General features: G+C 40.1%; 2 protein-coding genes and 1 long non-coding RNA gene across 6 annotated transcripts in view; 2 read left to right on the plus strand and 1 right to left on the minus strand.

The window, feature by feature from the left end:
- Positions 1-13: 13 nt before the first annotated feature.
- On the plus strand, positions 14-14,570 carry sgta.L (small glutamine rich tetratricopeptide repeat co-chaperone alpha L homeolog; the record flags this gene model as incomplete). Its single annotated transcript, NM_001095508.1, is given in 11 exon segments — positions 14-24; positions 1,787-1,881; positions 3,188-3,291; positions 4,137-4,215; positions 5,577-5,676; positions 9,624-9,728; positions 9,807-9,945; positions 10,030-10,092; positions 10,534-10,571; positions 12,940-13,041; positions 13,730-14,570. Coding segments are annotated over 10 exon segments (909 nt in total). The 3' UTR covers positions 13,845-14,570.
- A 532-nt stretch (positions 14,571-15,102) lies between these two features.
- thop1.L (thimet oligopeptidase 1 L homeolog) overlaps positions 15,103-26,349 on the plus strand; it is a 31,514-nt gene continuing 20,267 nt past the window's right edge. The window contains exon 1 of one of the 4 annotated variants that reach the window (XM_041568362.1): positions 15,103-15,182. Coding sequence is in view for 1 of the 4 variants with exons in the window: in NM_001087915.1 (NP_001081384.1) it covers positions 22,348-22,366 (19 nt within the window). In the remaining 3 variants the exon portion in view is untranslated. 4 annotated transcript variants of the gene reach the window in all.
- On the minus strand, positions 21,441-22,458 carry LOC121393355. The gene is made up of 2 exons (XR_005961014.1): positions 22,249-22,458; positions 21,441-22,160 (listed from the first exon to the last, which is right to left on the minus strand). It is a non-coding gene; the product is annotated as an uncharacterized LOC121393355 (long non-coding RNA).

Here is a 26,349-nt window from a genome sequence, read left to right on the forward strand (position 1 = left end):
GGTTCCGGTTCCAGGCTTTCGCATGTGAGTAGTGGTGTCTGGTAAGACTGGGTCAGAGGGATTTTTGGGGGGCTTTGTGCATGGGAGGTTTGATGCAGGTACATTGTGGTAATTGAAGAAACCGGCATATAACAGAACACGTTGGTAATTGTTCGTACTAGGGGAGTCGGGGAGCGGGATCTAGAGGCTCATAGATTTATATAACTATCAGAGTGCTAGCCCGAACCTGTACTTCAGTTTATTTACACGAGTTTGTCCCAATTCTGCATCGGCTTCTCATAAGTGTAGGAGGTGACTGTGTAGGTCAGGGTCAGGGGTGTCCTGTTTGCGACAGCTAAGACGTTGCTCGACTTCAGAATGCTGTATGTGCTGACAGCAGCAATATTCACGTATCTACATCCGTTTGTCATTGCCTTATATTAAAGGGGTTGTTCACCTTTGAGTGAACTTTTAGTATGATGTAGAGAGTGATATTCTGAGACAATTTGCACTTGGTTTTCATTATTTGTGAAAATCATTATTAAATCATTTATTTCAGCAATCTGGTTGCTAGGGTCCAAATTACGCTAGCAACCATGCATTGATTTGAACAAGAGACTGGAGTACGAATAGGAGAGGCCTGGAGTACGAATAGGAGAGGCCTGGAGTACGAATAGGAGAGGCCTGGAGTACGAATAGGAGAGGCCTGGAGTACGAATAGGAGAGGCCTGGAGTACGAATAGGAGAGGCCTGGAGTATGAATAGGAGAGGCCTGGAGTATGAATAGGAGAGGCCTGAGTAATAAAAAGTAGCCATAACAATAGATGTGTAGCCTTACAGAGCATTTCTGTTTAGATGGGGGTCAGCGACCCCCCTTTCGAAAGCGGGAAAGAGAAGAAGAAAAACTCAAATAATTAAGAAACTATAAAAAAATAAATAATGAAAACCAATTGAAAAGTTGATTAGAATTGACCATTCTATAACATACTAAAAGTGAACTCAAAGGTTAACCTCCCCTTTAATGTCTCAGAGCACCAGTGTGTTTAAACTAGCCTTTTTCTTAAACAAATGACTTCACCTGATCAATCACTGATAGGGTTGCCACCTGGCCGGTAAAAATGATTGTTGATCCCAATGTTATTAATAGGGGAAAAAGATAAATATATAGGAAGGCCGGTATTTTTTACCAGAAAAGGTGGCAACCCTAATCACTGATGCAACTGAAGGGTCAGAGGCTCATTTATCAACCTTGGACACATATGCACCTTTAACCCTTAGCATCTAGTCGGTGAAAGACAAAAATGTGATTGTTTGTCAAGGGTTAATGCCTAGGTGCAAATTTGCCTACTGATGCTAATGACTCCCAGAGTTTCCTAAATCAGCTGCTTAAAGTGCCATATTATATTGATCAGAATACTGGGTAAAAAGTCCACCTTTGGAACAAGATACAAGTGTGACTCTAGATATATGGTTTGTAGGTGACCTTGTATGCATACCCATGAATATGTTCTAAATGAGAAAGTGGCAAAGACAGTAACACAAAAAATAAGTGTTAAAAAAAAAATGACAATATAATCTAGTGTTGCTCTGCAAGTGTGCTTGCTTTGTAGAGTTTCTGAAGCAAATATACCAGTTTTACCAGTGCAGGGCAACACTAAATTATATTGTCATTATTTTAAAACCCTTTCTGTTTTCGGTGTTACTGTTCCTTTAAGTTGTGACACGGAGAAACATTTTTTCTAGATGATTTAAAAATGCATTCCTATCCATTGACTTCTTTTATATTTTAATACCAATTTCGTTACAGAATCTGACCTTGTGAAGTATTCACAAATCCAATGGCTGACAAGAAACGCTTAGCTTTTTCAATCATTCGGCATTTACATGACCAGTTACACAATGGTGGGCTTTCCTCTGATGCACAGGAGAGTCTGGAAGGTCTGGTTGTTACTTCATATTCAATCTTTTTGTTTGATAGTTGGAGGAAGTGTTAAGACTTTTATGCTCCCAAATCTTCTTTCGTCCCTTTAAACATATTTACCTTCTTAAATCTGCTAAATTTATTATATCCAATACTAACAGATGTTAGAGTGTAAGTTCAGCAACTGGTGGTGGTCCAAGCACAGCTTGCCTGTATTGGACCTCAAAAAATAGCATCAGTTCTGTAAAAACATGAAATCCAGTAGTCTAAAATCAGATTTCTACAGTATATGCATTCTTATAATTATTCAAATTGGGGGGGGGGTAAAAGAAAAATATTAACTTTTTTTTATGTAGAGTAGTATATGAGGTAAAGGAAAATATACATTTTATATGCTCTATGGATGCATGTTTTTTTACATTTAGTGTATCAATTTTCAGCCTGCAACTAAAATAATGCTATCTGGTTGTTGAAGGTCACTAATCCTCCTACCATCTAAAAATAGGTTGACTGTGAGGGCTCAGTTTTATTCTTGTAGTATGATGATGATATGATAGTCTTTTTTCTGGTCCTGGTTACTAGGGTGATTAAACTATAGCAACAATCTAGTAGTGTGAAATTTGAAGCCTGAAGTGCAGAGTAAAAATATAAATTGAATGGCAAAAATATAAAAAAAATTGTTGTTTATTGCAGAGTGTCCATGGTTTTAAGAAAAGCTACCTCTTAATGCCACACAATCTGACTTTTGTAAACTGTTCTTTTTTTAGACATTATTTGATTCAGTTCTGATTTTAGCCCTGCTGAGCATAATCCCTGTAGTTTCATTAAAGTCAGCTGTTCTAATTGATGCAATAGTTGCTAACATGCTGCTGAGAAATATATCAAATAATTAAACACTCCAAGCAAATCCGTAAAAAGATGATAGTCTGTTTCTGTTGATCAGTGTCAATTACACTCTGATTTGTTGATTTAATGACGATATAATATGAAAACATCCTAGCAAGTGAATCATTGTTATAGAAACTGCAAATGAAACTGAAACAATTAGTATTGTTTATGTTTTGCACAAATGTTTGATTAAAATGTTGCACTGTGTTCTGTCCCTTCTTGAAAACTCAATTTAGGAAAATGCCAGGTTGAGCATCCTTTGAGATATTTCTAATAGTGTTTCCTCCAAGGAAAGTCTTCTGGTCTTTCTCTGGTGGCTGCTGGAACTATTGCATCACTCGTAATGTATTTGTGTCTGTAATTGGTTGATGGAAGATTCATGTTATTTAAATGTTACAGTTGCCATTCAGTGCCTAGAGACAGCCTTCGATGTTTCCATTGAAGACAGTAGTTTGGCTGTCCCACAGACTCTCCAAGAGATATTTACAGAGGCCACATTTCAGGTAGTCCTGTTTTGTAATATGTTATTTTCTAGCATGAACTAGACAGTATGTATTCTATACTATGTTTTGGGAGAAAAAAAGAGTTTTTACTGAAACATGTAGTGTTTGTCACCGGGGCACCCTGTGCAGAAGACACGCCGCGGCGTTAATTTTCTTTTCCCGGCCACCTCCATCAACGCGCCGTGAGGATGCGAAAAAGATGCGCCACGCCACTAGCTTTCTTTTCTGAGGCAGCTGGGGGACCAGGTCCGGGCAAGCAGGGGGCCTGCCGGGTTTTTTTCTCGGTGTCCCGCTGGCCCAGTCTGACTCTGGTTCTACCCCTCTAGAAGTCTATACATCATGTTTCATCTTTCTTAGAAGCTCAGTAATTTATTGAGTAGAAGGCTTGGTAAATGTACATTCTGAGCTTTCTCACTGTATTATGAACTGCAGAAACTGTAACTTAAAACTGGTAACTGAAGAAATCTGGGTTTGCTACCTAGCCTATACCCAAGTATTTTTGGGAAATGTTCGGTGTTGTTCCCCTTCAAATTAACTTTTAGTATGATGTACAGAGTGATATTCCGAGAAAATTTTTGCAATTGAATAGAAAGACAAGTAGTTAAAAGAAGCAACAAAATTAAATTTGTAGCCTTACAGAGCATTTATTATTAGAAGGGATCCCCCATTTGAAAGCTGGAAAGTATCAGAAGAAAAAGACATCATTTAAAAACAATAAAAAATAAGTAATGACAACCAACTGAAAAGTTGCTTAGAATGGGCCATTCTATAACATACTAAAAGTGAACAGAAAGGTGAACCACCCTTTAATGCATTGTTATTCAACGCATTCTTTCTCTATTCAGAATTCTCCGGAAGTAAATTCTGGGCTAGCCTCTCCTTCAGATGAGGATCTAGCAGAAGCTGAAAGATTGAAGACAGAAGGTTAGATGTTATGTTTTAAATATTGCGTGTGTACTCAAACTGCCCCTCCTATTATGGTTCTTGGCTATGAGGTTATTGAAAAAACTTTTATTATATTAAATAATCGTGCCAGCAAGTTATTCCGTTTAAGTAAATAAGTAAATAAACAACCAAACAATTGAGATTTTTTTCAAAACATTTTATTGGAGATTCCTATGGTGAATATTGCACGTGGCACTTTATATTCATTTATTATACAGCTGGCTCTAGCTTAATTAACCTTATCTTGATAATAAGCAGCATTGTGTATATTCCACAATTCATATAACCCGGTGTTATCAGTTTACCCTCGAGACATACAACAAAGTATCTATTTGGGTACTTGAAGCACATAAGGTTGCTTGTTTAATTTAATATAATAAATAGAAACGAAGTAACCATTATCACTGTGACAAACAGTTATTAAGGGAAGTGTGTATCAAATATAAGAGGTCTGGTAAATTGTATACAGTCACAAACAAGGTTCTTTTCTTTCTTTTCTCATTTTAAATTGAATAACACTCCTTCAGTGGCTGAAGAGCCTATCTATCTATTTTTAAGAGTTAATTTTCTTCTTTTCAATAAAGCAAGTTATTCAGTCTGATTTCTTGCAACCCCAAAAAGCGTCACTGGGAGGCAGTATGTGGACATTTGATTTAAAAGCTTTAATATAATCTGCATTCATCTAAATTCACTTCTTGACTGTTTTCCTATACACCTACTATTTTGATATATATAGATATATATATCACCCTCTTTCTTTACCTTCCACACTCCATTCAACCTTCTTTTCCCCACTACCTTTACTGATTTCTCAATTTAATTTCCCATTACTCGGGGTCTGACTGTTCTATCTATCTGATGTAACTATACCACACGTGACCTTTCTCCTTTTTATTTATTTGTGCCTTTCCACTCTGACTTTTACACTTTCTCTTCTTAAAGGGTCCTCCACCCAAAAACTGATTTTTAGTTATAAGCATATTTCCACTATACATTAACTGAACATTTTCAATGGATTTAAAGTTGTGTAAATGTAATAGTCGTCAAAAGCGTTGTTTGTTTATCCCTTTCTTTTCAGGTCTTTTAATCAGCTTTATCACCTGCCTTGATACATTTATGTATCCAGCCATTGCTAATGCTTTGGTTTGAAATTGAGTTTGCAGACTCAAGGCAACTTGACATTGCTTCATTAATAGATATAGGTTTTCCGTTGTAGTTTCAGAATTATTGCAATTTTATTGCTTTGTTTGCTTAAGCCTTTATCTGTGGCCCTTGTATTGCCCTTATGTTGGATGTATGTGTTATTAGTTGAGCAGAGAATCTTGTTTTACTTTCCTTAGGCAATGAGCAAATGAAGGTAGAAAATTTTGAAAGCGCCATTTCCTACTACACAAAAGCTCTTGAACTGAACCCAGCAAATGCTGTATATTACTGCAATAGGTATGTAAGTGCACACAAGAAATGAAACTGAGAATGGTATACAGTCATGCATGAAGTTTTGTGAACCCTTTAACATTTTCTATACATTTTTATATGAATGTGACCTAAACCATCATCTGATTTTCAAACAAGTCCTAAAATTAGATGAAGAAAATCTAGTTAAACAAATGAAACAATAATTATTATATTTGGTCATGTATTTATTGAAAAAAAATGATCCAATAACATCTGTGTGCGCCAAATGTAAGTAAATCATATCCCTTGTGCAGTAACTGTTGATCAGTCCTGCACATTGACTCGAAATAATTTTAACCCATTCCTCTATACAGAACAGCTTCAGCTCTTGTATATTGGTGGGTTTCCTCACATGAACTGCTAGCTTTAGGTCTTTCCACAACATTTCAATTGGATTAAAGGGGTCGATCACCTTTGAGTTAACTTTTAGTATGATATAGAGAGTGATATTCTGAGACTATTTGCAATTGGTTTTTATTTTTCAATCTGAAAACAAACATTGTTCAGTATCATGGTTTAGGGGAAGGCTACAAAAAGCTACAGTATTTCAGAGGTTTAAACTGTCAGTTTCAACTTTAAGAAATATAACCAGGAAATGGTTATAGTTGTTGTAAAACCCAGGTCTGGCAGGTCAGGAGAAAATACAGAAGCGGCATATGCAGAGGATTGTGAGTGGTTACAGACAAACCAAAAGATCCTGCAAGAAAATTTTGCTGCAGATGGTGTATCTGTACATCGTTCTACTATTCATCGCAATTTGCACAAATAACATCTGTAATGGCAGGGTAATGAGAAAGGAGCCCTTTCTGCACTCACGCCACAAACAGAGTCGCTTGTTGTATGCAAAAGTTAATTTAGACAATCCACAGTCATTTTGGAACAAAGTGCTTTGGACTGATGAAAAAAATTTAGTTATTTGGTCATAACAAAAAGCACTTTGCATGGCGGAAGAAGAACACCGCATCCAAGAAAAACACCTGCTACCTACTGTCAAATCTGGTTGAGGTTCCATCATGCTGTGTGGGGCCCTTGTTAAAGGGGGGGACTTGGGGCCCTTGTTAAAGTTGAGGGTCGAATAAATTTAACCCAATATCAACAAATTCTTCAGGATAATGTTCAAGCATCAGTCACAAAGTTGAAGTTACGCAGGGGTTGAATATTCCAAGACAATGACCCTAAACACTCTTCGAAAACTACATTTATGGCATTTATACAGAGGGAGAAGTACAATATTCTGGAATGGCTGTCACAGTCCCCCGACTTGAATATCATCGAAAATCTATAGGATGATTTGAAGCAGGCTGGCCATGCTGAGCAGCCATCAAATTTAACTGAACTGGAGAGATTTTGTATGGACGAATGATCAAAAATACCGCCATCCAGAATCCAGTGTCAGGATTCCAAGGGTGCTGGCGCTACTCTTCGGCACAGACGGCAGAATCCACGTTGTGACGCATCGCGTCTGCATTCGACGCCGGCGTCGTGACGCAAGCGGCGTGACGCAGGCGTCGCCATTGGACGCTGAGGCCTATTTAAACCTGCCTTCAAGTTCAGAACTTTGCTCAGACATCGTCTTGGCTAATACCTAAAACTTTTTGGAAAATCCTGATTGTGTTTGACCACGTCTATTGAACCTCCTTCCTGCTTTGACGCCTGGAACTCTGCTACATTCTGGTTTTGACCTTGCCTGTCCCCGACTACGCTGATTTCTACCATCCCTGACTCGGCCTGCCTGACCATTCTACTTCTTCTCTACGGTGAAAGAGTCGTCCTTCATTCTTCATCATTATTTCGGCTCTCATACCTTCCCCTACAAGTTTCTCCTCTGTGCATATTGAGGATACACCTCGTGGGGTACTGTAAGAGCGGCCTTTCATCAGCTAATTGGTTCCAGACTCCAGCAGTAAGCCTGATATCCAGACACTCATCAAAGGCTATAGGAGGCATCTAGAGGCTGTTACATTTGCAAAAGGAGGCTCAACTAAGTATTGATGTAATGTCTCTGTTGTGGTGCCCAAATTTATGCACATGTCTAATTTTGTTATGATGCATATTGCATATTTTCTGTTAATCCAATAAACTTTATGTCACTGCTGAAATACTACTGTTTCCATAAGGCGTGTTATATATTAAAAATAAGTTGCTACTTTGTAAGCTCAGCCAATGATAAAAAAAACTCCAAAGAATTAAGAGGGGTTCCCAAACTTTTTCATATGACCCCTATCTCCCCTATGATGCACCAAGGTATTTCTCCACCTCTATATAGCCTATGGGCAGCAGTAACGGACTATGTAGAATCCCTATGGCAAGCCCTGCTAGTTAGAAAGCCCAGTAGAAACACTCCACCACTGGTTGCACTAAAGCCAAAATCCTGTACTTAGTGCACAAAGCAATCAAGTACAAACACTGCCTGCCACAGACAGCCATCTGAGGAAATGGTGAATTCCCGGGGGTTGGTCCCAATAACCCCCCCAGGTATCTGGCGTGTGCTGAGCCTCACTACTCTAGAGGATGTCTGGGAGGGGAAATCAGGTAATGTCCCTGAAATCCCTCCACAGCACTAGGCAACTTCCTCAAACTCAGTGGCTAATTCATCACAGGATGGGAACTGCACTTACTAGCCAAGCTGTCCAACATGTATAAGCTTATGCATAAGCCATGGTACAGGGATTCTACTATTCCCTCCAGGGAGGCATGGATGGGGGACATTGGGACCTTATCACAGATGACCAATTGGACTGGGCTTTGGCTACACCACTATTAGTCTCCATGTCCCTCAAGCACAGTCTGTTGCAAATATACTTGGTACACAGAGCATACTATACAGTTCAGAGAATATATGCCATGAAAGTCCTACAATCCCCATTGTGTCTAAGGTATAACAAGGAGATAGCCACCCTAGAACATAGCCTGTGGAGCTGCGAAAAGCTCCAGCAATACTGGAATGGTGTGTGTGACTGGTTGACAAAATCCATCCAGGGGTGGAGCGACTGCAATGCCAGATCTTGTCTCCTAACACTAGACTTGAACATTAATATGGACTATAACACTAAAATTGTCATAACAAAGCGATGTTCCAAGCCAGGAGGCTACTCCCCTTACATTGGAAGAACGTCTCTTCACCAACAGTCCAGGAATGGTATAAAGCTATGAACTAGCAACACTGGAGAGAACTATAATGGACAAAAAAGGACTAATGCGCAGTATAACCAAACCTGGCATTGCTGAGCAGAAAGCCAACACTCAATTGGCCCACCTCCCCCAGGTGGTGATTAAAAAATTGTTGAATTGCTAGTTGTTAACAAGGTAACATTGGTGATAAGTGTTAAATGTGGCTATATCTACTAAGTTACAGCAAAATCCAGTGTAAACATGTCAGCACCTGTTAAATGGTTATAAACTCAATCGTCCATGTCTATGTTCATGCTTGAAAATCTTTAAATAAAAACATTCTTGAGCAAAAAAAAAAGGAGCAATAACAATATATGTGTAGCCTTACACAGCATATGTGTTTTAGATGGGATCAGTAACCCCCATTTGGAAGCTGAAAAGTCAGACAGAAGAAAAAAGCTAATAATTTAAAAACTATAAAAAGAAGTTCCTATTCTAATTTTATATCATACTAATAGTTAACTTAAAGGTAAACCACCCCATTCCAGCACATTTACTTTATTCTTCTCAACCATTCTTTGGTATAGTTCAGAATTCATTGTTCCATCATTGATAGCAAGCAGTCAAGTGCCAGATGCAGCAAAACAGGCCCAAACCTGAAAACTCCCACCACCATGTTTCACATACACGCACACATTACTTCTTTTTAGTAACTCTGAATAATTGATGTACACCTGGTTTCATGTCATGTACCTGTAACAAAATAAAACCGTATGAATCGTGTACTCCATATACAGAATTGCTTGTTTTTTTTTACACAGGGCTGCGGCTTACAGCAAACTTGGCAATTATGCTGGAGCTGTGAGGGACTGTGAAGCGGCTATTACAATCGACCCTAACTACAGCAAAGCATATGGCAGAATGGGGTAAGTTCCTGTTCGAATTAGTTCACCCTTCAATTAAGAAAGAAAAGCCTTTGAATGATTATTTTTTCGTATTTTCAGACTAGCACTTTCAAGTTTGAATAAACATGCAGAAGCTGTAGGATTTTACAAACAAGCCCTTGTGCTGGACCCAGACAATGAAACCTACAAATCAAATCTAAAGATCGCAGAACAGAAAATGAAAGAGTTGCCTAGCCCAGTGAGTATTCTTATCCTGTGGTGCGGGGGGGGAGGGGAATTTTGTTTTTGTTTGTAATTTAACAAGATCTTTAATTTTGCCTAGATGGCTGCTCCTGGAGGTTTGGATTTGGCTGGCTTGCTCAATAACCCAGGCTTTATGAATATGGTATGTATCACCTATTTAGTGTTTTTATCTGTATTGTATATTGTTATATTAGTATTGTATATTATTCTCTTGATTTAAGAATAGGGAAGTAATATGGAAGCTAGATGATATATGTTAGTACTAGTATGGGATCTGTTATCTGGAAACCTGTTGTCCAGAAAGCTTCAAATTACAGAAAGGCCATCGCCCATTAGACTCCATATTAATCAAATAATTATTATTTTTATAATAGATTTCCTTTTTCTCTGTAATAATAAAAAAAGCAGTACCTTGAACTTGATCCCAAATAAAATATAATCAGTCCTTACTGGAATAAAAACAATCCTATTTGGTTTATTTAGTGATTAAATGATTTTAGTATTATCTCTCTGCTATCCATGTCCTGAAAAAACTTTATGTATGTAAAACAACATTTTATTTCATTTTTTCCATTCACTATAGGCTTCAAATCTCATGAATAACCCCCAAGTTCAACAATTGTAAGTTTCATCACATTGTATTTAAAGTCTTTACATAAATTAAACCGTACATTTACTGTTACAGTTAGTGTAGACTGTGTTACGTTTAGTGTAGACACTGGGAGGCACATTTATCAAAGTTTCAAATTCATGTGAGTTTTTTTAAAACTTCCCATAACATTTAGACTAAGCCCTACGGGGTAGGGTCCTCTAGCCTTTTGTTTCCTTGACACTGAGCACTTAATCTGCATTGTAATTATATTTTATATTTTTGTGAATTGTATTCTAATAATGCACTTATTGTTACTTTTTATTCCAATGACCCCTTATTTGTTTCTACTGATTTATTGTTTTGCTGTACAGTGCTTTGCCCTCAAGGAGCGCTTTACAAATAAAAATATACATACATACATACATAACTCCCATAAATTCTAAATTTGGCCAAATATAGTTTATTATTTAAATCAAATATTTTGAAACTCGATCAAACTCTATTTCAGGAAGGCTGCAAATATTTCCAATTTGATCCCTGGACCTCTCCCATTGACTTTAACAGCATGTTTTAGGTGGAAGGTTTTAGGTGGCGAATACTCAAATTCAACAAATGGTTGGTGTTATTGCAAGACTACCAGTGAAGGTGGAAAACAGAACAGGAAAAAGAACTTGGTCCTCCCATATGTAGCTGGGGTGTCGGAAAAACTTACATCCCTATCTGCTTTAAACCCAGCAACAGATTGAGACAGCATCTAGTTCCCCCAAAAGACCCAACCCCAAAGCACAAGAAGAGTAACATTGTGTATGCAGTGCAGTGCAGTGAGGAGTGCTCTGATTTGTACATGGGAGTAACCAAACAACAGTTACACCAGAGTATGGCGCAGCACAGAAGAACCAGCTCCTCTGGTCAGGTCTGCCGTGAACCTACCTCAAAAAGAAAAGGACACATGTTTGAAGACTTTCATGTCCAGATTCTAGACTGTGAGGATGACCGGTTCAAAAGAGGTGTTAAGAAGCCATATATGTAAAAATTAAAACACCAAGTTTCAATAGAGGCGGGGGGCGACATATAGGGCCACATTTACTTAGGGTCGAATATCGAGGTTTAATTAACCCTCGATATTCGACCTTCAAAGTAAAATACTTCGAATATCGAAGTCTGAGGATTTACCGCATTTCCTACGATCAAACGATTTTCCTTCCATCAGAAAATTGTTGGGAAGCCTATGGGGACCTTCCCCATAGGCTAACATTGATGTTCGGTAGGTTTTAGGTGGCAAAGTACTTGGTCGAAGTTTTTTTCTAAAGAGACAGTCCTTCAACTATTGAATGATCGAATAGTCGAACGATTTTTAGTTTGAATCGTTCAATTCAAAGTCGAAGTAGCCAATTCGATGGGCGAAGTAGCCAAAAAAACCATTCGAAATTCTAAGTTTTTTTTCTTCTATTCCTTCACTCGAGCTAAGTAAATGTGCCTCATATTGTCTGCCACATACAATGCTGTTTTGGCACCTCCCCCTTGGAAGGTTTAATAACACCTCAAGGCTCCAATCTTGCTAATACAGTCAACACCTGACGTCATGACATCCTTGCGGATTATGAAAAACAGATTATGCTGATTGGAGCAACATTGCAGGGTATTTCTTCCAGAAAGAGCTTATTTACAAGTCATTCTGAATTGAGAAAGCCAGTTGGATGACTGTTTTAACATCTTCAAAAAAAAAAAAACACGGTCCAGTTGATTTGACTTATTTTTACAGATATAATGTTGGTAGGCAATTCTTGATTTAGAGTCCACAGAAAAGTCTTAGCTTCACTCCACTCCTGCACACACTGACACTGTAGGGCTGATTATTAATGCTAGGCCACATTCTTTAGCAAGCAATAGTGAAATATGTAGGTTTGGTGCTATATTTGTCATTATCAGTATTACATCCATTTATTGTAACAAGTTCATCGAAGGGCATACAGTAACTAAAGGATCATTGCTGACTTATTTTGTGGTGCAGTGGAACACATTAACAAAAGTCACCCCCCCCACTGCTTATAAAGTTATTAATATATAGTGAAGCTGCAATGTACAGTACATACTTTAACTATGTGTTCAATTGTACATTATCCCAAATGCCCTTGAAAGGTTTTTTGTTTTTATTTCAATTATTCTGACACAGTATTAATCATAAACCATCCTCTTCATTTATCCACACTTGATATAATATTGCTTATGTTCTTTTCAGGCAGTAGAATCAGGACCCCTGTACTTGGTATCCTTTATTTAACCACACATTTAGTAGTTGTGTGTAGAGCAGAAGAAATCAACTGCAATTTTATAACCACAGAGCAATGAATATCCTGAAATTGAAAAGATCATGCTCTCATTATCATTGTTTTTCAGAATGTCAGGAATGATTTCTGGTGGCCACACACCCATGGCTGGAGCTGGAGCTGCAGCTGCAGGAAACAATCCTCCGAATGATTTGGCCGGTCTTATACAAGCGTATGTCTAATGTTAATTCTGTCAGCTTGTGACCATTGTTCAGTTTATCATAGTACATTGAGTTGTTGTACCCCTGAACACAGACAGCATGCTGAACCCTGCCATAACCCTAATTTACATTTCTAATTTTGCCAGCATAGCCCTCCACTGCCTTCTCTAATAGGGTACAGTACATGCATCCCATGGTGAAGCATACCAGTGCCTATGTGCATCATGTACCTTGCAGTTAGGAGCAGTGAAGTGTGGGCACACCTCCAAATTTTTATTGGAGATGCAGGAGGATCCTAAAATATATGTGGCTTTGAAGCTGATTCACAAACTAAATAAGCAAATGGCTGGTGACCTTGGGATCCCTGGACAGATACATTTAAACAGGTTTAAAAATAACTGCATCAACCCAACATCCCTGTATATGAAACATTAATGACTGTTCTGCTTGTCGGGATCTTGCCAAAAAATCTTTAGTATGGCTATTTTTATTTAGGACCCTCTAAATCTAGAAAAATAATTGCTATATATATATTATACAACCCTGCATACTCTCTCCAGCTTTATTGTTCTTTTCTCAATGTACACATAGGGAACACTTTTATTTTAAAGTTGTTGTAAGCAAGAATGAGTACCTAATCAAGGTTAAGCAGGTTGTAAGAGTAATTTTAAACCAACATGCGTTTTTTGTATTTTTTAGAGGGCAACAGTTTGCTCAGCAGATGCAACAGCAAAATCCAGAGCTGATAGAACAATTGCGTAGTCAGATACGAAGTCGACCCCCAAGTTCAAGTCATGATGAGCAACATGAATGAGCAGCGCTGGCAGGCTGAAGGATATTGTAATACTTTATTGGAATATGGGCAGAAAGTACTTGAGTGACTACAATAGGGTCTGTCTTCCTCGGCGGTTTATGTGAACAGTTACTCTTGGCATATTTTGTTGGAAGAAACTTTTTTTCTTACCTCATTACCACTTCCTTACTACCATTTTCAAAGATCCATTAAGTGTCACTTGCCACAGGGTAGCACAAAGGGCTGATCCAGTATGAACAGTTAGTCTTTCTGCTCCTGTTGAAGAAAAGAAAAACCACAATATGTTGTTGTTTTCTTCTCGTCCATGGCTATTACTGTCTGCATTTGGTTTGAACAGTGGTGTATGTCTTGGGTTTGGTGCCCTTTAACATCAGTGTGATAACCGGAATGTTACAACTGGATCAAGAGACATTTCCTGTAGTTAAATAAGAAACCTGTTAGATGGAGAATCAATCTTCCGGGTCTGTCAATGAAACAATAAAATGATTTGTGGTCTCTAATAGTGTGTATTTGACATGGGCTCTATGGGGAAAATCAGACCTATCATATTCAAATTTTAGACATCCTTTTTCTGCAAGCACTTTGCAGTCTCCTTGGAATAATGCAAATCAAATTTAAAGATCTCAAAGGTAATTTAGTAAATAAAATGCTCCTAAATAAGAGCATAATCCTCCAGCCAATTGTATTATCAAGGTGTTTTAATAAAGAATGTTTTACTGTTAACAACTAACACAACCTTTCTGCTTTATGGTAACTTTCTTCAAATTAAATCATTGCATGGTTTTGATAACAAACACTGTAACCACTTGCAATCTGCATATGTGGTTTGAATGATAAGCAAAAAAATACCTTAATTTAGATTGCTGAAAGTTGGCAACTTGTTTTGCACAGTAACACTGATTTAAAGGGAATCTGTCATCATTTTAAACTTTTTTTTTTTTGCCTTTTTATAAAAAGTACACCTCAATAAACACTGTCTGGCAACTAAAATGTTAATTCACAAATTCATACACAAGTTATTACAGTTTTTATTTTGTCATGGGGGCTTCCATATTTGCTCATTATACATTCTTCAAGTGCTGCACTAACAGCAGGCACTGCATTGCCTGTGTGCTTGGAGGCAGCCAGACTCTGTTATAAAGCCAAGTCGCACTGCAACATAAGGATCCTTCTGTGTATTCCCCCTCCCCTCTCTGCCCATGTGTGTGATGTCATGAGGAGAGCAGTCACATGGTCTGCAGAGCAGCTACTGCTTTCACTTTCCCACTTCCTGTCTGCTGTCCAGCGTCCACGAGCAGCCCTTCTCACACATATGACTATAACAGATCCTGCCCTCTGGTAAATTTACTCTCTGCATTCCTTTAAAGTGACCTTTGCAGAGTTGGGAGGGGGAAATTTTACTTGTTGCTGCCTTCATTTGTTTGTGTGAGGCTGGTTACAAGATAAGGTGATAGAACTGTGACTGTGTTCCCTCTGCTATCCCACCCCCACAAAGACCTCACTCCATGCCTGCAATTTTTATTTTTTTATTAATTTCCTACTGCCTTCTCTCTCCATTTATGAACTATAGAAAGCAACCCTGAACTATTTAACCATGTCCTTATTTTTTCATTGTTCTGTTCCCTATCATCAGTCTTTATATGGTCACAGAACCCCTCAGTGACTTCTAATATCCTTATTTACAGAAGGGGGTACATTATCCCTTATAAAACACGAGTGATACTCAGAGTTCCTTGTATAACTCCGTCTGCAGCCTTGTTTTAGTCAAAGCAAAGCACTGGTAACAGCAGGCAGCTACAGAACTCCTCTCAGTCCAATCAGCAGAATCCTTCTGAAGAGTTGTCAGCGAGAGCTGTTATCTTGATACCTGTCTATTGTTCAATTGACAGGCTGAGCAGACAAGGCTCTGTTTACATTACATCGGCTGGTAGGAGGGAGGGGGTGAAATCACTCCAACTTGCAGTGCAGCAGTAAAGTGCCTGAAGCACAAGTCACATGACTGGGGGCAGCTGGGAAAATGTCAAAATGTCTAGCCCCACAGCAAATTTCAAAATTAAATATAAAAAAATCAGTTTGCTCTTTTGAAAAACGGATTTCAATGCAGGATTCTGCTGGAGTAGCACTATTAACTGATGCATTTTGTAAAAAAAACATGTTTTCCCCCTACAGTATCCCTTTAATTAAGTATTCAGATGGCTGAAAGTGTAACAACAACAGAAGTGGTGGTGCAGTAACAGCAGCATGATACCTAAACAGAAGTGGTAATGTTAGGGGTTGCCACCCATGAAATGCTAATTAGCCATGCAGGCTGTGTATTCCATAGGAAGCACGTAGCTCTAATTTGTCTGCATTTGCTATTCAATTATAGTTCTCAATAGCCACACAACTTTTCAGTTTGTAGGAATGCAGAGGGCTGTATCTAAGGACACTGAATAAGCAGAAACGGCTCACAGGATTGGGCAGGGTGCACAGCTAAAGGCATATTAGAATTGAAATTTTTTTCAAATATTTTTCCAACTGAGGTTGCTGTTTTGTCATAGCTGGTGAATAAGTTCATATCACCACAGTAATCATAGCTGCTATATGCATAAATACATTCTTTATGTAAGAAAATATTTTACAAAACAGATTTTCTCCCATAGGATCCCACTGCCTTCCTTGATCCCACTCAAAATAAAGAAGCTTCTTGTATTTATCAAGAGGCGGTCCACCAGTATAAAGTCTTCAAACCCATTTCCATTTGCTTGCATATGCACACCTAGAACATCTTTTTGTAGTCCTGATCAAATCATTTGTTGACCAGCACAGTGCCCACTTAGCTACATATGTATATTTTTATCTATAGAGCACTACTAGTGTACAGCACAAATGTACAGCAGATTAAAACATTAATAGGCAGCACGGTGGCTCATTTTGTACTACTGCTGTCTTGCAGTGCTGGGGGTCCTAAGTTCACTTCTGGTTTTAGTACTGTATGCATACTGTATGATGTCACTGTATATGTTATGCTAGAGGTAGTATTTAAGTTTATTTTTGAAAAGACCTGAAAGAAAATTTAGTCTGGAAGAATTCAGGGATGGCTTTCCAAATGTGTGGCAGCAAAAAGGAATGGTTTAAGGCCAGAAACAGCAATGCTAGGGGGTGGTGTGACCAAGCAGTTGCTCTAAGAGGAATGAGGACTACATACATGTGTTGACCCACACAGTGCAAACTTGTAGTCACTGACTCATTTGATCGCCAGCTTCTTACTGTCAGTCCTGCCTTTTGCAATCCACACTACAAGTAATATTTGAGGAGTCAATTACTCCTCTACGTTAAATAAGGTGCTTCAATACTTAAAGCACAAGGAAAGTCTAAAATAGAATAAGGCTAGAAATGCTGTATTTTGTATACTAAACATAAACATAAACTTACTGCACCACAAAGCCTAATCAAACAAATGATTTATGCTTTCATTTTGGCTGTCATTTTGTAACTTTGTTAAACATCTTTGCCTGACCTTGACCCTGCACATGCTCAGTGTGGTCTGCGCTGCTTAGGGATTGTCATAAACAAAGCTGCTTGAATTCTGCATGGCTGGTAAGTAAGGTGGGGGCTCCCCCTGCTGTTCATAAGTATGATTGTTTCCCTGCTCAGCAGTTAGGGACCATCTGACAATTCCTATCCACAGCAGTAAATGAAGGGAGAATTTCACTGCATACAGTCAGGTTTCTTATAAAAACGGTACACATTTTTTAATTAAAGTATATTGGAGATAGATTTCTTTTTCATTAAAGAAAGTAAAAATGGGATTTTATTTTTTTGCCTTTCCTTGTCCTTTAACATCTCCTTTCACTCTAGACCCTGTTTGCATTATCCCATGCAGTCCCTAATTCTCATCCTAGTCTTTTCTTAGCCACCTCTAATTCAAACTTGAACCCTAACACCTTGCAGTAAGGAAGAAATCCAGTGGCGTAAATATAGAGGAAGCAAGGAACCGAGGAACAGGGCTATATCCCTCATTTACTGCTCTCTAGCTCCTAAAATTTTTCATGCCCAATGTGAACTATAGTTCTGTAGTGGGCAGGTGCAAGCAGGTTATTAGGGGTAGGTATAGACAGCTTTGATGCATGCCAAAGTGCTAAAAAGGGGTGGGCAGGCTGAGTTATGTTGGTGTCCCCTTTACCAATACCCTAACCTGCACATGTTTTAGGCAGGAGGAGCCCTGTTCTACCGCATTGCCCAATGCAAGAGTTAGAGTTCAGTACTAGAAATGTAAACTGAAATGTAAACTGTTAATATTCATTAATATGCAGGAATTGCATGTATTTGCTTATTTAATGCTGAGGGTGTCTCTGGTGTGTAAAAAAAAATAAACAAACTTAATTTTCTGTGCCAGGTTGTTCCACCTACCTGAGTGATATAATATCCTGGTTACATGCCGTAGAACAGGTCTGCATAGAATGTGTAATGTAGTTCCATTCATTCAATATGCATTAGTAGCTTGGGTGGAGTAATGAGAAAGGTTATGGAAAAAGGAAGGGGAAGCAGGGCATGTGGGGAGAAAAATAAGGAATAAAGCCTTCAGTCTTGCATCTATGTCTGGATTATTCTAGTTCTGCTACAACCTGCACTGGATCATTATAGTATGTTGTCGTTGGCAAGTCTGCACCCCATCACTGCAGACAATCAGTGGGGATGGTAGCCGTTGATTGTGCTGTATGGCATTAACGCCAGTTGATGTGTTCTTATTGCTGGTATTATTATAACAGTGCTTGGCTGGGTGTCAAGGATGCCCAAGGCAAAGAGCTGTAACCACGTTAATTCTGACATTATCAATGTGTGCATTATGAAAATACTCTGTGCGGTCATTCCCTAAGCAGGTGGTCGATTGAAGTTACAAAAGATCCAGAAGTGGGGGAGGTGGACAGAAGAGATAAGCGCCTAGTGGTGCCCCCCCCACCATTATGCCATATGCATGTGCCTCTTCTGCCGACCCCTAGTTCAGGCCCTACATTAGAATGCCGATTTTAGAAACATCACAGTAAAATGTTATAAATAAATTAAATGAAATGAATGCTCTGGCCAGGAAAAGTGATATGTTACTGTAGGTGTCATTTCATTATCCATTTCTAAAGTGTCACATATTCTGCAGCGCTGTACAAAAGGATGGAGGTGTTATGTAGCAAGAGCTGTGACTGAACTACAGTTCCTTGCCTGCCACAGCTATACAGATGAGGGCCACTATCAGTGGCACAGAGTGGGGACTGTTGTTCTGGGTCTGTTTCTGGGTCTGTAGAAATGTTTCAGTGAAGAAGTGGTTTGCCTTGTCACGAAAAACTTCTGTGCCTTGCCTAGAAACGTATGTAACTTACATCGAAGCATACAAAACTTATGTTATATCAAGCAAAGGCAGGGTAGAGAAGTGTAACAGGAGCAAATTCTCCACAGCAACAGCACTGGGCCCCTACACATGCACAATTTATGTAATTTATGCAAACTCTATGGGGCACATTTACTAAGGGTCGAATTTCAAAGTGGTAAAACTTCGAAATTCGACCATCGAAATTGTAGAAATTCGATAGTCGTAGTTTTTTGTGTGTGTAAATTTAGCTGTTTTCGATCTAATTCAATCGTTCGATCGATCGTTTAAATCATTAGAATCGAACGATTTAATGGATCGATCGAACGATTTTCCAAATAAAAACTTCGACTTCTAAAAACTTAGCCAAATACTGGCTATAGGTTCTAGGAGGTCCCCATAGGCTAACATAGCAATTCGGTAGGTTTAAGGTGGCGAAGTGTCGAAGTTTTTTAAAGAGACAGTACTTCGATTTTCCAATGGTCGAATATTCAAAGTCTTTTCAATTCGAATTTTGGCCTATTCAGTGGTCGAAGTACCCAAAAATTACTTAGAAATTCGAACTTTCTGAATTCGAAAATTCACTTCGAATTCACTTTGACCCTTAGTAAATGGGCCCCTATGCTGCCTATAAAGAAACGTAAGTACATTATTTTATGTATCAAGCAACAACAAGGCAAAGCAGCGTGACAGGGCTGTTAGGTATAAACTTTGGGCTAACTTTGCTGACCCCCAATGAACTGACTTGCACATGGGGAGCCTTAACTTACATAGTTTACGCAACTAATGCAAAAATGTATGCAACTTGTTCATCAAGCAATGGCAGTGGTGAGCAGGGGCAGACAATAGTGTAGGGTTTAAATTTAGGGCCAATTCCACTGACCCCCAATGAACTTATAGACTAATTAACACATTAATGAATGTAACACTTTATATGAACTATTTATAGTAACACCAGCTTTTTATATTGGGATAAATTTACTAAATAATATGAGTGTCTCCTACACAATTTTTTCAGCAGGGGAAGAACAGTTATTAGGCACCACAGCAACATAATTCAGCCCCTAACTTTGGGAACAAGACATTTACACTGAACATATACTGCAGCTGCTAATCAGTCCTATGAGCCCTCTATAGTTCTTGGGTGCCCAGCAGTTGCATTGTTTCCTTTATAGTTACACCTTTGCATTTGTTTCAGTAAAATAATTGGTATCATAGTAGCTGTGGTTCAAAAAGTGCATCCAAGTTTAACCTTTTGTCCCACAAAACCGACCTGCTAGTTAATAATTTGTGTATTGCATGCAAGCGATGTGGCCAAAAATGTTAATACTGCACTTTTGTGTTCACCGGGGGGGGGGGGCACACATATAAATAACTTGTGCAGGGTCCCAAAGATGGCCCTGAAGATGGTTGTGGGAGTTGCAGTTGATCTATAGCTGGATTACCAATAGGTGAACACAAACAATATTGTTCTGTCAATAAGGGCCTATTATTCAGTGTCACGTCAGAATGTAATCTGAAACAAGAAGCGACAATATCTTAAAATTGAAAGCCTGTCCACAATTACTGTCATTCATAATATGCGCCATTCTCTCTCTTCCCACGCTGCACCGCAGAAGACAAAACAAATCACATGGTGCCTACAGGTAGCAGAATCTTTTGGCTTAACAAAATCCCATGAACTTTTCTGGTGTTTTCTCGCTTGCTGTGAGCGGCTGGGTCCATAGGTTGCCAACCTAGCATAGTTCTTGTATACAGTGTGGCGTATGTACCTGTCCTCTGTCAAACTGGCTAGACATTCCCATTGATGCTCATGGGTTGGGTAGTGCATAACAGGGCTGGACTGGGGGTAAAAAGCAGCCCGGGCAAAAAATTCAAAGCAGCCCACATGTCCCTTCCCAGAGACTATTATCCACTGTTACTATAGGCACCATCTCTCCCTACTATACCTGCTATCCCACAGTCACGCTCCCTTTCCAGAGACTATTATCCCACTGCTACTTTAGGCACCATCTCTCCCTACTATACCTGCTATCCCACAGTCACACTCCCTTCCCAGAGACTATTATCCACTGTTACTATAGGCACCATCTCTCCCTACTATACCTGCTATCCCACAGTCACGCTCCCTTTCCAGAGACTATTATCCCACTGCTACTTTAGGCACCATCTCTCCCTACTATACCTGCTATCCCACAGTCACACTCCCTTCCCAGAGAATATGATCCATGAAACAAAAAATAAGGATCGCACACTAAAAAAAAAAGAAAATTTATTACATGCTAGTTACACCACATGGCAACAGCATGTGGCCCTATGCGTTTCGACTTAAAAAGGTCTTCATCAGGGGCACAAAAATAATAAAAAAGGCAGAAAGATATACAAACATCTTGGTTAAATACCTTGTGTAATGTAAAGCATATCATAAGGGAACAAGCACGCATCAGCGCGTGTGACGTCACTTCCACTTTCCACAATGATCAACACTTGTGGGAACACTTCCGGAACGCAAATGCGTTCCAATAACCGGAAGTGATTGTTCCTTAAACGCTACAAGGCCATCACCAGGGGGAAAGATATCTAAGTAGATGTAAGGCTTTAATACTAAATTGCTAATGCGCTTGAATGGAAATCTACTGATGTGTCCTGTCCATTAGTGAACACATCACGATTGCTCCAACATATATGACATCACTTCGGTTCCAAAGAAAAGTTTAGACATCAAATAGCATTATGGGATATAATCTGGAACGCAAATGCGTTTCCACAATGCAGAAGTATCCGTCTAATTGGAGCTACTGGGCTATGATCAAACATTGCATGAATATAGAAAGCATGAAAAACGTCATATATGTAATGTCCACACTAAGAAAAACTATATATATCGCCCCTTTGGTCCATCATCTTGAACAGAAAATTCCAGAGAATATATAGCGCAGAGAATTTGTAGCGCATTTCGGGGGAAAGAATATCCCCTAAAACAGAAAGAAAAATGTATTACTCAAAAGTATATAAGACAATATGTACCACAACCATTATATCCACAAGGGCAGTCATACATACCAGGGGGGTGTGTGTGATGGAGTCTTATAGATCCATTTGATCATTGTGGAGAGTGGAAGTGACATCACACGCGCTGATGCGTGCTTGTTCCCTAATGATATGCTTTACATTACACAAGGTATTTAACCAAGATGTTTGTATAACTCTTTTTTATTATTTTTGTGCCCCTGATGAAGACCTTTTTAGGTCGAAACGCGTAGGGCCACATGCTGTTGCCATGTGGTGTAATTAGCATGTAATATATTTTCTTTTTTTGATTTAATAGAGTGTGCGATCCTTATTTTTTGTTTCATGCATGATTTATGTGGAGACTTCAGATGGGCAACCTCCTTTAGGATTAGCACCTCGCATATATTTGATTTTCTGTATTTTTTTGCTTTATAACTAAGGAGTGTGCGCCTTCTGCTTTTGATGTTTCAGAGAATATTATCCCACTGTTACTATATGCACCATCTCTCCCTACTATCCCACAGTCACACTCCCTTCCCAGAGACTATTATCCCCACTGTTACTATAGGCACCATCTCTCCCTACTATACCTGCTATCCAACAGCCACACTCCCTTCCCAGAGACTGTTATCCCCACTGTTACTATAGGCACCATCTCTCCCTACTATACCTGCTATCCCACAGTCACACTCCCTTCCCAGAGACTGTTATCCCCACTGTTACTATAGGCACCATCTCTCCCTACTATACCTGCTATCCCACAGTCACACTCCCTTCCCAGAGAATATTATCCCACTGTTACTATATGCACCATCTCTCCCTACTATCCCACAGTCACACTCCCTTCCCAGAGACTATTATCCCCACTGTTACTATAGGCACCATCTCTCCCTACTATACCTGCTATCCCACAGTCACACTCGCTTTCCAGAGACTATTATCCCCACTGTTACTATAGGCACCATCTCTCCCTACTATACCTGCTGTCCCACAGTCACACTCCCTTCCCAGAGACTATTATCCCCACTGTTACTATAGGCACCATCTCTCCCTACTATACCTGCTATCCCACAGTCACACTCACTTTCCAGAGACTATTATCCCCACTGTTACTATAGGCACCATCTCTCCCTACTATACCTGCTGTCCCACAGTCACACTCCCTTCCCAGAGACTATTATCCCCACTGTTACTATAGGCACCATCTCTCCCTACTATCCCACAGTCACACTCCCTTTCCAGAGACTATTATCCCCACTGTTACTATAGGCACCATCTCTCCCTACTATACCTGCTATCCCACAGTCACAATCGCTTTCCAGAGACTATTATCCCCACTGTTACTATAGGCACCATCTCTCCCTACTATACCTGCTGTCCCACAGTCACACTCCCTTCCCAGAGACTATTATCCCCACTGTTACTATAGGCACCATCTCTCCCTACTATACGTGCTGTCCCACAGTCACACTCCCTTCCCAGAGACTATTATCCCCACTGTTACTATAGGCACCATCTCTCCCTACTATACCTGCTATCCCACAGTCACACTCCCTTTCCAGAGACTATTATCCCCACTGTTACTATAGGCACCATCTCTCCCTACTATACCTGCTATCCAACAGCCACACTCCCTTCCCAGAGACTATTATCCCTACTGTTACTATAGGCACCATCTCTCCCTACTATACATGCTATCCCACAGTCACACTCCCTTTCCAGAGACTATTATCCCCACTGTTACTATAGGCACCATCTCTCCCTACTATACCTGCTATCCCACAGTCACACTCCCTTCACAGAGAATATTATCCCACTGTTACTATATGCACCATCTCTCCCTACTATACCTGGTATCCCACAGTCACACTCCCTTCACAGAGAATATTATCCCACTGTTACTATATGCACCATCTCTCCCTACTATCCCACAGTCACACTCCCTTCCCAGAGACTATTATCCCCACTGTTACTATAGGCACCATCTCTCCCTACTATACCTGCTATCCTACAGTCACACTCCCTTTCCAGAGACTATTATCCCACTGCTACTTTATGCACCATCTCTCCCTACTATACCTGCTATCCCACAGTCACACTCCCTTCCCAGAGAATATTATCCCACTGTTACTATATGCACCATCTCTCCCTACTATCCCACAGTCACACTCCCTTCCCAGAGACTATTATCCCCACTGTTACTATAGGCACAATCTCTCTCTACTATACCTGCTATCCCACAGTCACACTCGCTTTCCAGAGACTATTATCCCCACTGTTACTATAGGCACCATCTCTCCCTACTATACCTGCTGTCCCACAGTCACACTCCCTTCCCAGAGACTATTATCCGCACTGTTACTATAGGCACCATCTCTCCCTACTATACCTGCTATCCCACAGTCACACTCACTTTCCAGAGACTATTATCCCCACTGTTACTATAGGCACCATCTCTCCCTACTATACCTGCTGTCCCACAGTCACACTCCCTTCCCAGAGACTATTATCCCCACTGTTACTATAGGCACCATCTCTCCCTACTATCCCACAGTCACACTCCCTTTCCAGAGACTATTATCCCCACTGTTACCATAGGCACCATCTCTCCCTACTATACCTGCTATCCCACAGTCACACTCGCTTTCCAGAGACTATTATCCCCACTGTTACTATAGGCACCATCTCTCCCTACTATACCTGCTGTCCCACAGTCACACTCCCTTCCCAGAGACTATTATCCCCACTGTTACTATAGGCACCATCTCTCCCTACTATACCTGCTGTCCCACAGTCACACTCCCTTCCCAGAGACTATTATCCCCACTGTTACTATAGGCACCATCTCTCCCTACTATACCTGCTATCCCACAGTCACACTCCCTTTCCAGAGACTATTATCCCCACTGTTACTATAGGCACCATCTCTCCCTACTATACCTGCTATCCAACAGCCACACTCCCTTCCCAGAGACTATTATCCCTACTGTTACTATAGGCACCATCTCTCCCTACTATACCTGCTATCCCACAGTCACACTCCCTTCACAGAGAATATTATCCCACTGTTACTATATGCACCATCTCTCCCTACTATCGCACAGTCACACTCCCTTCCCAGAGACTATTATCCCCACTGTTACTATAGGCACCATCTCTCCCTACTATACCTGCTATCCCACAGTCACACTCCCTTCCAAGAGACTATTATCCCCACTGTTACTATAGGCACCATCTCTCCCTACTATACCTGCTATCCCACAGTCACACTCGCTTTCCAGAGACTATTATCCCCACTGTTACTATAGGCACCATCTCTCCATACTATACCTGCTATCAAACAGCCACACTCCCTTCCCAGAGACTATTATCCCCACTGTTACTATAGGCACCATCTCTCCCTACTATACCTGCTATCCAACAGCCACACTCCCTTCCCAGAGACTATTATCCAACTGCTACTATAGGCACCATCTCTCCCTACTATACATGCTATCCCACAGTCACACTCCCTTTCCAAAGACTATTATCCCCACTGTTACTATAGGCACCATCTCTCCCTACTATACCTGCTATCCCACAGTCACACTCCCTTCACAGAGAATATTATCCCACTGTTACTATATGCACCATCTCTCCCTACTATCCCACAGTCACACTCCCTTCCCAGAGACTATTATCCCCACTGTTACTATAGGCACCATCTCTCCCTACTATACCTGCTATCCCACAGTCACACTCCCTTTCCAGAGACTATTATCCCACTGCTACTTTAGGCACCATCTCTCCCTACTATACCTGCTGTCCCACAGTCACACTCCCTTCCCAGAGACTATTATACCCACTGTTACTATAGGCACCGTCTCTCCCTACTATACCTGCTATCCAACAGCCACACTCCCTTCCCAGAGACTATTATCCAACTGCTACTATAGGCACCATCTCTCCCTACTATACCTGCTGTCCCACAGTCACACTCCCTTCCCAGAGACTATTATCCCCACTGTTACTATAGGCCCCATCTCTCCCTACTATACATGCTATCCCACAGTCACACTCCCTTCCCAGAGACTATTATCCTACTGTTACTATAGGTATCCATCATAAATAGACAGCAGTCATATTGTTCACCCGAAATGCAGTGACCAGTCA

The sequence above is a fragment of the Xenopus laevis genome, chromosome 1L, assembly GCF_017654675.1.
Source record: "Xenopus laevis strain J_2021 chromosome 1L, Xenopus_laevis_v10.1, whole genome shotgun sequence".
Taxonomy (NCBI): Eukaryota; Metazoa; Chordata; class Amphibia; order Anura; family Pipidae; genus Xenopus; species Xenopus laevis.